This window comes from Pezoporus occidentalis, unplaced genomic scaffold (genome assembly GCF_034315485.1).
Source record: "Pezoporus occidentalis ecotype Australia unplaced genomic scaffold, CSIRO_AGI_Poc_V1 ctg19, whole genome shotgun sequence".
Classification (NCBI taxonomy): domain Eukaryota; kingdom Metazoa; phylum Chordata; class Aves; order Psittaciformes; family Psittacidae; genus Pezoporus; species Pezoporus occidentalis.
In genome coordinates, this window is record NW_026913748.1 from 10,796,104 (window position 1) to 10,808,578 (window position 12,475).

Genomic DNA, 12,475 nt, shown 5'->3' on the forward strand with positions numbered 1-12,475 from the left:
GAAATACCTAAAATAGCCAGAAAATAAAGATACAAGAAGCAATATGTGGGTAATATGCCTGAAATTTCAGATTACAGAGTCCTGTAGTCTCCGGGTTGAAAACGGGTGTTTAAATCTAGTTCATGCAAAAGGGGGAAAAACTTCTGCCATAGTTACGGCATGAATAAAAGAAGTTGTAGGAAGAATGGGGGAGGAGAGAGAAACTCCCAGGCTGTTGACTGGAGAAAGAATGCCACTTCTCAGAAGTGAAATCAGTTACTGTGAATGTGCTGAATGCAGCTGATTAGCCCAAAGTAATTGTTTGTTTGTTTGTTTCTGTCTTACAAAGTACAGCTCTATCTGAAAGTTACTGAATTTCAAGAACAGAGTAGATACAGTGATAGCTGTTGTTTTGTGAATAATACAATGCTTAGAATTACGCATTTTTAATTGGTGATGAATTCACTTTGTTTCAGCCTGCCCTTCCCGTTAAATGATGCCCAGCTGTAGTTTTTCCTGAAATAAAAAGCAGAAATCACTGTTAGACCAACTGATAAAAACATCCTGGATCATTAAATTTTTATTATGTTTCTGTCTCAGTCGAGTAACTTGTGTTTGTCTGTTGCATAATGTCTGGTAAATAGTTTCAACTTGATAGGTTGGCTTTGAGAGAGCATGTACCATTCTTCTAATGTTTATCATTGATGGTGGTAATGTCAGTGTTCAAATAAGTAAATTATTCCTTCCTTTTATTTTGAATTTCCGTGTTCATTTATTAATAACTGTTTCTTTCACTTTCTTCACATACGCAAGAGATCTTTAGATCTTTACTTCCCCGCTATTTTTCTGCCTTCTGGTAAATCATTAGGTGATCTTTGACAAGCTAAACAATTTAGAACCTTGCTTTTTAAATTCATATATATATATATATATATATATATATATGTTTTCTCCCATTTAAGGAAAGACCAAGAAGTGCAGTGGAGCAGCTGTGTCTTGCAGAAAGCACACGGCCTCGAATGACTGTGGAGGAACAGATGGAAAGAATAAAGAGACACCAACAAGCTTGTCTGAGAGAGAAGAGAAAAGGACTCAATATTATTGGTGTTTCAGACCACTCTCCCTCACAGAGTTTGTCGTTTGTCAGAGATAATCCATTCAGATTGGCACAGGTGGGTCCCACATTACTCAAAAACCTCACTGTGTCCAGTTAAAAACAAATAGTTTAAAAATTCTTCTTTCTCCAAAATTATATGATGCCACAGATGTCTATTTGAAACTGCTTGTATAGAGTAACAGTCACAATTCTCTGCCAGACATAAAAGAAAGGGAGATGACAATCTTCATGCTTATACCTTATGATGGTAGAAGTCATTTCTTTGTCTTTGGGGAAAATAAATAGTTCAAATCCACATATGTTTGATTATGCGTTGTGATGTTTGTTAACAGGGGGTTTTGTCAAATTTAGCAAACAACATGAAATTGCAATCTTTCTGACAAAAAGCAGTGTCAGGCAGGATCATGATTCGGTTGATGTATAAATTATGGAGATTGTTCTGCCATGTAATCTATTCAAAAATCTGTAACATTTTTAGGTAGGAATGTATGTTTATGATGATAGTTCTTAACTAGTGCTCTTTTGCTGTGGTGTTTTGAGCCCATAAATACATAAAACTAGAACCCTCCCTTTTGTTAAGGCAAAGAATTGAATTTATTAAAGGGTAATGGGTGAGGAGAGGCGAGGAAGATATAACTGCTTGTCATTAACCAGGAAATATTACCCTGCATATGCATCTAAAAAAAACCAAATCAAAAAAAAAAACAAAAACAACAAACCCAGGGCAATTGTTGTTATACAGCCTACTGCTTTCTAACTGGTAAGAATTAGTTTTCTTTTTCAATAGTTTAATAAAGTTACCCTTTATTCTAAAAAAAAAAAAAAAAAAAAAAAAAAAAAAAAAAAAAAAAAAAAAAAAAAACAACAACCAAAAAAAATCCTCTGGCATACTTCATGCTTTTTTTCTCAGACCATATTGCTGCTTTATTTTTGTTTACTTTTTTTTTTTCCACTCCATGCCCTCTTTTATGTTTTGTAAGCATTTCAACATCTGATTTTCTAAAACCAGATTAAATACATTGCACTTTTGAAAAGCATATTTCCAAAGAGGTTTTAGGTTTGTTTTTTTTTCCCCTGAGCACGCTAAACTGCCTTCAGAGCTGTACAAACAACACCACAAATCAACAACACTGATCCCCAGAAGACACTGGATTCACGTTTTGCCTTTGCTTTAGAGCATCTGTATTTGGGCTGACATCATGAATGTTATATGTGAAGGGGGCTCCTGCAAATATTTTTGTGACTAACACTGCCTTTCTCAAGAAGAAGACATGCAAAGCAAACCTTTGCAGATGTTTCTTTCTGTAGTTTTTACAGAGGTGTTTGAGCTTTACCATTTTCCTATGGTGTCATTTCATACCTTAAGGTGAGGAAACTACAGTCGTGTATATGTCATACCTGGTTAGCCAGTACTTTGTGAGCAGAGTGGGGGAAATGGCCAAATCCTCTGTGCCAGCACTGCTTGCTACACAGAACTCAAAAGAAACTTGCTCATGTCAGCATGTTACTCAGTCTTCTTTGTGGGATCAGTGCTACGTGGATGAGATAAATTTATGGAATAAGTGAGAACGTGCCTGAATTGAACATTTAGCTAGTAGTCCATGCTACAAAATCACTCTTTCTATCAAAACTTTAATTCTTCCAGAGTGCTATTTGGCAAAAAGCCCCAAGATGAGGTATTACAATGCAGTAATAGCTCTTATTTTTAAAAGCATAATTTATATGCCTATTGATTTCTATACAAAAATGGTGCAATAGCATTAACTGCTGAAAGTCTATTTTCAGCTGGGGTTTGGTTATTTAAGAACTGGAGGAAAATTATTTCACAAGCAGCCTACTGTGTAATTTTTAAATCATTACCAATATACAAAAGGATGCTGCTTCACAATTGTTATTGTTTGGGAGAAGTGCATAATATGGGTGCATACTTTTGTGAACTGACTTATGTGGAATTTTCTCTTAACAGACTGCTTGTGCTAAATCACAGGAGTTCAGCCACAAGATTTACTGCTTTCCTGGCCCCCGTTTTTCTCAGCCCTCGTGCTTAGTTTGATAAGATTTACATGAGCCTCACTCACTTCAGTTGGGTTTGCTGCTCTGCCAAGATGCGCAGTTCATGATCTTAAGTCACCTCTACCATCCTTCCTCAAAAATTTTACATCAAATTAACCTCTGTGCAGTGGATATTTTTTAAAAAATCAGTGCTTACGAACACAAATAAGAACATTACTGAGCCGGCGTGTGACTGAGTTAAATACGAATGAAATCTCAGAAGACAAAGGTGACTTGTAGTAATGCTGGAGATTGGAGGGGCAGGCAGGTGCAGAAAGTACAATATTCTTGCAGAGAAAACAATTGTTAGACTGAACTCTTATGAAAGGTACAAAAAAAGTTCTTAGCAATTTCCATTTTCTTTATTGCAGTGTAGTATACTTAGTTCTCTTTTTTTTTTAATCACAGTCAGAGGACAGCACAAGACTCAGAACTGAAATTCTGATACCTTTTGTAAGAATACATCTGTGTGTCAATTTTGTTCCACAGAATCGAAAAAAGGATGATACAGTATCTAATAACATGAAGGAATTAGAGAGCACCAATAAAGAAAATCATTTGAAACAAAATAATGGAAGTCCTGGAGAAGAAACAGCACATTTAAAACATGATGGAGAAAAAGTAAGTCATTTGGGTTTTACTAAAGAGGTACTAAACAGCCCCTTATTGAACTGTATGCATCAGCCTGTCTTGCAGAAAAATTTTGAGCCACAGACAGCAGAGTACAGGAAATTGAACCTGTTCCTTTTCCTTGGAAGATTAAGATTTCTTTTTGGATATAATAAATACTCTATGGAGAAATACAGAATTGTATCAGATCTGTCTCTAGCTGATACATTGAATTTTTCTGTATAAGGTCTTCCTAAATTTCATTTTACTTAACTTTTCCTGTTACTGTCTTAATTGATTGGAAAAGTACAAATCTTTCTTTACTTCTTTGAAACAAACCTGATATTGATGCATCTTTAAATAATAATCACTGCTGGTTCACTGCTTGTAATATCCCAATGTAGGATTTTTTTCAGTCATTTAATACACCTGACTTTTTGTTTGGCTGCCTATAGTGCGTCAAATAGTTTAGGGGAAGCAGAATAAATGTGACACAACTTAGACATGGAAGTGGGCAGTAACTGCAGTTTGTACTATTTGGTCACTGGATTGATTTCTGTCTTGAAATAGTCTCAGACTCACTTGGCAGTGAGTTACCTTGGTATTTCTGGTACTAAAGTGCCCTGAACATACAGCAAAATCAGACTGACTGTGAGGAATAGATTACTGGAGTTGTTTCTACATAATCATATCCTGCTCGTAGTTTAATAATTTTTTCAAATCTTGTGTAGAGGGTTTTTTCTTGTTTTCTATCCATATTCTTTAATTAATCATCCTTTGCTTTTCTTTTTCCTCACTCATTTTTCCTTTTGTTTTCCTGTTTTATATTGAGCTTTTCCTAAACATACATCTGATGGAGAATGATATAAAATCAGATAATTAACATCTATTGTTGTTATTTGAAAGCACTTTCTGTTGCAAGTCTGTAGCTTTGTTACGTATGCAAATGTTATAAAGGAAAATTATGTAAGACACTTATTGGCTATATCCAATCAGACCTTTAAGAGCAGTATTCAGGCTTATCAGCAATATCAGTAGCTGGAATCTGTTGTCAGTGTGAAAAGGCATAGCATGAAAAAATAGGCAGGCTGCAATCCAGAGTTCAGAGAAGTTCTGGAAGTTATTAAGCCAAACCCTGTCCATTGGCTCTGGTATAAGGTTCAGGATAACTCTATTAACCTGAATGGTATTGATAAAAATTTCTGAGGTAATTCTGAGTTACTAAGTATACATGATGGCAAAATTTGTCTGTTAATAAAACTGTTTCCTGATACTGTATTTCTTATCTGCCATTCAGTGTGTGTTACAGCTTTCTGTTTCATGATTTCAATTTTTTTTTATAGCTGACAAAAACTGATGATCTTTTATCAGATGCACATGTTGTATCTGGCTCAAAAGAAGTGAGTAATGAAGAGAAATCAGAAAAGGAAAAGAAAAATAAGTTGGAAGAAACACGTGATGGTGATATAAGGTAAAAATAAAACAAGATGTTCAGAGGCTATTTAAACTTGCACGCTGTATTTATTAGCTGAACAGACTGAGCAACTAATGAAATACTGCCTTAAATACTTTAAAGGTATATTCATACGGTTTTGAGTGGTTTACATATAGAGAAATCTAGTGAGAAACCCAACCACTGAAGGGGTTCAGTAAGAGGTGATGAGTTGGTCGGTAAAATAATGTATGTTTTCAAGTATTGCCCCAGTTATAAACAGAATACTTCATAATTGTTGCTTTGGGATACAAAATGTATTTAGTAATGCCAGTTCAAGCTTTGTATCTGTTTATTATGAAAGCTTCTGCCAGGGCTTCCACAGCAAGCTCTTTACCACTGGTATTTAGGAGCAGCCTAAACAGCTTATTCTATATCTCCTGCTTTAACTTCACTATTTTGGAGCACTGCAGAATTAGATTAACATTGTGCCTTGGATATTCCTCTTTAAGGATTCATAATGGTAATGTAAGTTGCACTGCAGATTCTGTGAGAGTTTTTACATTAGGTCATAACTTTCTCACAGCACCCTTCAGCAAAATAGATATCACACAGTAAGAAACTGCAAGAGCATGTAAAGGAAAGGAATTCAATTTCCAGTATTTTCTGGGTTTTTTTAAGTCTAACTTTACAAGGAGAAGGGTTTCAAAATATGTGCTGACTTTACATTACACAGATTTGTAGGTTGCAACTGTGTTCTATTAACAGAAGAAAATTAAATTGTAACTCCTATACTTAGTGGTTAACACCTGAAATTAAGTTAGAGCAAGTTCTAAACGCTGTGCTTTTTTAACCAGCTTGCAGAGTGTGACCACAGTTACAAACCACAAACCCCAAACCAGCTCAGAAGAAAGTGAAGTAGTTAGTGTTCAAGAACAAGAAGGAATTATGTCTTCATTTGAATTAGCAGCACAGTCTTCAAAAGGAAATAAGGCAACAGCAGGTATGGGAAAGAGTTTGACTAAAACATAACTTAAACAGTACATATGTAAAACTTCATTTCGACTGTCTTTTGATGCTGTGAGACCCTTGTGAATTGAAAATGCTGAGCTAGTCTAGCTATCAAGTGTATGGTTTTATAACATAGAGAAAAATATTTTCCCAATGGACAACTACAGAAATTCCAGTTTTGTGAGGTTTTAATGTAGGTTTTATGGTTGCATGTAATTCAGGGAGTTAAATAACTATTGCCAGAAATTGAGTCATACTGTAGTGGTTAGTTGGAACAAATCCTTCCCTATTCATCTTGTAGAACAGTGTTTCAGTCCTGGGTATGTATAGATTGTTTCCCCTTACCTCCTTGCAAATTGATGGCCCAAGATTGAGGAATCCTTGAGAGTTTCCAATATATCTAGTAAATTTTGAACAAGCAAGTAAAAGACCCCAGTTTGGTCATGTTTCCAGGAATAAGAAAAGATGAAGAAACAGGAAACACTAGCTGACTGGTAAAATGACTTTTGTGAACTACTTAGCAAGAAGAGAAGGCTGGAATAAAGCAAAATTGTTTGCAGAGATATTAAGAAAAAAAGGGGGGAGGGGATGTGAAGGAGGGGAGGAAGGAAGAAGATAGAATTTAAGACATCATTAGGATATTTGGTGATGGGAGCGTTTAAGTAAGCCAAATGGTTCAATTTATGTATATAAAAGGTGACATGAACCTGTGTAGTGCAGTCAGCAATCCTTTCCATGACTTGATAATCAAAACCAGAACTTGTAAATACATTTTATATAGTACTCAGCAGAATAAAAAACGCTTATTTAATCTGAGCTGGGATATAAAGGTGGATCTGGGACTATCCTGACTAGTTAAATTTTACCTCCCTCTACCCCCCCACTTTGCAACATAAATTACACATCAACATTCATGTGTCCGTTGTTTGTTCCTTTGGTGTTCTACTAGCCATTCACAGGTCTGAGTAATGGTCTTTCTTGAGAACAGCTGTGCTCTCCCCTGAAGTTGTGCTTATTGTGCTGATCAGATTTTTAAGTCTTTACTGTGTAACTTTCATTTGGTTCTGCTTATATTTATTATGGCTTGAAATCATGCCTTCCGTAACTTGTATTCTTATTTATCTTGCTGTATGACTCGCAGTGGAAAGTCTGCCTTCTTCACCAGAATCGTCACTGTCACCAGCTCCATCTACACAGAAACAGCTCACAGAAGGATCACATTTCATGTGTGTATAGTTACAGAGAAGTACGTCTTTCTTTTTGCACCCCTTGTGCCATTTTTTCTTATGTTTTTCTAAGTACATATGTTATAGTTATTTTTCTGAGAAACATCTGTAGACAATACTTGGCAAGACAAAGTTACCTGCAGTGCTGAATATAAACTAAACAGAAGACAGAACAAATACATGTATTGATTTGCTTGAAATAAACGTATTCTCTATCCAAGTACAAAGAGAAAAGACTAATTGGCTTATCAAGCACATTCTCCACAACAGGCAAGATAATAGCCCTTTGAATTACTTGAGAGACCTAAGCTGTTACAATCAGATACCGAGATAAGGTATGAGCATCAGTGCTCAAGTGCAGATGAATCTTGATGCTTCTTCAGTCATGGTAACAGGCAACTAGAGCTAGTTAGTGATGCATAGGAGGCAATGGTTAATGCCCCAGCAGAGCTTGTGACTTAAACCATAGATGACTGAGGCATGACAAATCGAAGGGGAAAAAAAAAAAAAAGAGAGTGGAAGAAATGTAACACATTTATTTACTATTTCTATAGGTAGTCCTACACAGCTGCTTCTTTGTCATAGGAGGTGATTTCTTCTAGGAATCAAGCTAACATGAATTAGGCTAGATTTACGTGTTCCTGCCTGTATTGTTACCCACTTAATAAATGGAAATGGAAATACAAGTAAGCATATTTGGTTTAAACATACAAGTGTTTAAAGAAACGAATAGAATACCAATGAGAATGCTTCAGCACTTTACTAGCAGTTAAATCAATCCACATTTCTTTGTTGTCAGAAGTACCTATTTAAGTAAGCCTTCTACTAAAAGAATGAGCTTTGTTTCAATGGTAATGTTAAATGCCATAGCTAATGTAACTTAAGAAGACTTTAAAATTAAGAAAACTTCAAGATGTTTTCAGTCCTTTAGCATGAGGAGATCTGAAAATGCATTTTTTTGTTTACTGTCCTAATCTTCAAAACCAGGCTTTCATCTTTGCAAAATTAGGCTTATTATTCATCAGAGATGCCTTTCTTATATAAACTGTGGGCAGGAAACTATTTATGTTCTTTTAAAAATAGGAAAAATGTATTCTAATCTTTTTCTCCTTTTAAGAGACTGTAAAATGCACTGTTCACATTCAGTACTGACACCTGTGTTGCTGACTTCCTGATGGGTGCAGTCTGCCATGATTAGATTTAGGTTGGACTTTTGTACTTCTATACTGAAGTTTTATTGCAGAACTGTTTGAAAAAGATAAGTGTGACTATTCAGTTTTTCTGGAAATTCTGCTTTATGCTTTTCAGTTTTATGCTGCTTTATGCTTTTCAGTTTCATTTTATAATACATGTGCATTTATCATACATCTTTTCAAGTAGGACAAATGTTATCCCATCATCTCAGTTTCAGGTCAGTAGTGAAACTGAAACTGCACTAGTGAATTTTGTTTGTAGCCACAGCAGGCCTGTTTTGAAAGGGGAAACAGCCCGTAACTTCACCAGAAATTTATTACCAATTACATTAAGCTGCTGTCAGCTCTTGTCATCAGTTCCAACGGTCAGATCAGAAAAAGCCTTTTTTTTTTTGAGGATTTATGCTAAAAACAAGGCTAGCAAAAATGAATCATTCTTACAGTGATCTGCTTTCTAACTTAGAATCATAGAAACACAGAATGGTTTAGGTTGGAAGGGACCTTTAAAGATCATCTAGTTCCAACCCCCTGCCACACGCAGGGACACCTTCCACTAGACCAGATTGCTCAAATCCATCAAATTCATGTTGTGACCTGGGTCTAATATACATAGATGTATGAAGCATAGTCTGCTTGCCTGCAGTGTTTATTGCCCCTTACCTTCTGGGGCTGTCATTGCTGTATTCCAGTGCTTTGTGCTTTACTGAAAGATAGGGGGTTTTAACATGCAAGAACTCAGTGTCTCTCAGATGCAAGAAATCCCGTGCAGAAAAGGGGACTTCAGAGCTGTGGGATCAGCCCTGCTCATATATAACCAAATTTTTCAGGCAGCATCTGGAAAATGTAGGGTAGATTTCAGAGAATAATGAGGTAATACCTATTTTTGGCTTTTATGGTCAATTAGTAAAATGATACTCCTGGCATGTTGCCAGGGGAATTCTGCATAGGAAACTGGTGGCACAGGATATTGTATGACTAAGGAAAAACCCATTAACACAAAGCTACTTTCATTGTCACGGCTCTTGCTTTGCAGAGACAAATCTGGATGTATACCACTAACATTGTTACATTTTAAGCATTACATTTACACTGAGTAATGGAGGGATAATGAAATTTTATACAGCACCTGGATTCAAAGCTTAGAAACATTTTTACTAATGAACTGTTAAAAGCTATTTATAGAAGTCCTTTCAGCAGTTACCAAGATACAGCAAGCTCTTGGTTAGAGCACTCAAACTTCAGAACACCTTACAGCTACACTGCCATTACAGAGTAGCAACTGAACAATACTGCATCCTCCTCAAACCATGCCTGTCATTTGTAGGAGCAGTTAGGGACCTCGTTGTTATTACTGGTTTTACATGAAGAATGTATGGAGGTGGCTGTGTACAACAGGATGAAACTCTCAGAATAAGCAGACTTTCATACAAAGCTGTGTAAATCTGAAAAAAGCTGTTTTGTTTCTTGCTGTCAGTGTATCTTGAAGCAGTATTATTCATCAGGAAAACTGATTTTGGAAACAACTGATTTCTGAGGTACTTTTATTATGTTCTGCACATTGATAACTACTGGTAGGATGAGACCAGAAATTCCTTGCTGTATTTAATCCCAGGAATTGCTTTTCACAATATTCTGTTGTTGCTAAAATAGCATAACTTAATCTATGTCTGTCTTTCAGCACTAATGGCTTCTGTTGAAACAATTCATGCCTGAGATGTATGGACCTGGCCTATGGAAATATGAGAAGATATTGTACAGTATATTTTAAATCTATGAAATTCATAGTTCTGATGCTTTTGGCCACAGAGCATCATTTTATCACTTCCTGGAAAATGTTTATTCCAAGAGAGCTTTAAATGGCCCACATGTACACTCAACAACCTTCAGATTGTTCTCCTGATACCAGCTTGCTGCTATGATTTCTGTGCACATAAAATAAAGGCTCTTTTAATGTGCAGCCTACAGTCAGAACTTTATTTGATAGTCTCCAGAATTTAATGTTCTTTTAATTATGGATCATATAAGTTTACTTTTTTGCTTCTTTTAGATGCATAACTCGGTTAATTTTACATACCACCACTAAACCTTGTTTTACACTTTTTAAACATTACAATTTATTGTTTTAACATTTTATTTGTAAAATTTTTATATATATATATACATATAGATATATTTAAAATGTGCCATTTTTATTATTGCTTAGTAAAATATGTCCTGTTTCTGCTGTAATTATTTCTTGGTCAGGTTGCAATGTCAGCAGTTACTGCCACACCTCTGTCAACATATGCATTAATGTTAGTGGTTACTTTTTCTTCAATAAAATGGAGTGTAGGTATTTTGAGGTACTGGGCTTTTCCTTCATTGGGTTAGAGTGTGTACAGCAATAAGCAGGTTTTCAATCCAGTACTTAGTTTGTGTACAGATGTAATTATGTTCATTGTGTATATATTATACAATGAGCAAATAAGATGTAAGTATAAGAAGCCACTTATTGTTCAAATACGACTGTTCCTATCCCATTTCTTTTATATCATATTAAATAAATGTTGATGTTCTTAAGGACTTGTATGGTTAGTATTTCTTCCAGCAAACAGATGTCACACTGTGTTCCACCTTTTGATGTGGGGAATGCGACAATTCTTGTCTCATTGGCGACATCACCTGACGACCAGAGTAGCACTGAGAGACTCTTAAGAGATTCCAGTCTTCCTCTACAGGAAAGAATAAGGCTGCAACACAGAACAAAAAGACAACCCGAGACTGAGACACAAGAAATACAGGTTCAGCTCCTGACTCTGGCAGACTTGTATCATGAATAATCACTTAGTCATTCTGTACCTCCATTCCCTGCCTGTTTACTTGAGCAGTAATAGCTTGTCTTACTGGGGTGTGGCAGGTAATAATTCAGTGTTTGCCAATAGTGAATGCTACATTCAGTGGGGTTAAGGAGAGAGAAGTGTGATGATTCCTTGAGGCTTTGACATCTGCAAAGCATCTCCCAGTAACTGAAAGAAAACCTGAAATAATTTGTCAAGTGTCATCACAGTACAGATGTTACTAGCTTTACTTTTCCATCCCACACAGCTGTTTGAATTTGCCCAAGACAAAAGAGGTTTAAAAGAGATTGATGAAAAGATTTAAGGAAAGCTTTTGAGTCTAGGATGTAGAGCTAAGAAATCTTTCAAAGGTTCAGGCAACTGCCATTTCCTTCAGTGAGTGTGTGTGCCATTAAGTGGCAAGGCAGGTTTCGTAAGATGACCGCTGGCTCTTTTTTTATCATAGAAATCATGCCCTGTTCAAGTTAATACTGCTGTACTAGAGCCTATATAATTAACTGAGCTTTTCCATAGAGGCGTGCCTGAGATTGACACACAGTTTGAAATCAACTCTCTGTCATTGCTCCCCCGTAGGAGTTTGTGTTTCTTGTACTCTTCTGCCACTCTGAGCTCTACCTGTTCTTCCTCTTTTTGCCACAAAGACACAGAGTGCGCTGTCTGTTTACCTGTCGTTTTGCCATTTTCTTAGAAAAGTGGAGAACCAGGAAGCAGAATTTAGCAGCAGAGCTTGGAGAGTCATAGTGAAAGACTTGGCTGAAGAAGATGAATCATGATGCAGGCAGACAGCATCCAGCTGAACGTCTGACCAAATTCCCTTTCTTCCTTTCTTGGAACTGCAGCCCCAGAGTGGTGCATTCTTCCATCCAAAACACAGAGCAAAGAGGAGGAATGTGATTTCATTTCTTACTGCTCAACCAGCTGAGGTTTAAGTTCAGTGGCATCACTGGAACACCTGGGGCAAAGCAAACAGAACACACCCTGTTCTCTCCCTAACCCTTCTAAGAATGCTGCTCAGCTGT

At 36.3% G+C, this 12,475-nt stretch overlaps 1 protein-coding gene across 21 annotated transcripts in view; it reads left to right on the forward strand.

The window, feature by feature from the left end:
* Window positions 1-11,178, forward strand: part of PLEKHA5 (pleckstrin homology domain containing A5) — a 159,186-nt gene extending 148,008 nt beyond the window's left edge. For 10 of the 21 annotated variants that reach the window (XM_062616761.1, XM_062616755.1, XM_062616753.1 and 7 more), the window contains 6 exons: window positions 942-1,151; window positions 3,638-3,796; window positions 5,101-5,228; window positions 6,047-6,192; window positions 7,342-7,426; window positions 10,298-11,178. In XM_062616761.1, coding sequence (XP_062472745.1) covers window positions 942-1,151; window positions 3,638-3,796; window positions 5,101-5,228; window positions 6,047-6,192; window positions 7,342-7,426; window positions 10,298-10,316 — 747 coding nt within the window. In that variant the 3' untranslated portion in view covers window positions 10,317-11,178. Of the gene's footprint in view, window positions 1-941; window positions 1,152-3,637; window positions 3,797-5,100; window positions 5,229-6,046; window positions 6,193-7,341; window positions 7,447-10,297 lie in introns of all 21 variants that reach the window. The other 11 variants (XM_062616749.1, XM_062616766.1, XM_062616771.1 and 8 more) reach the window with 4 other exon arrangements.
* Window positions 11,179-12,475: the final 1,297 nt, after the last annotated feature.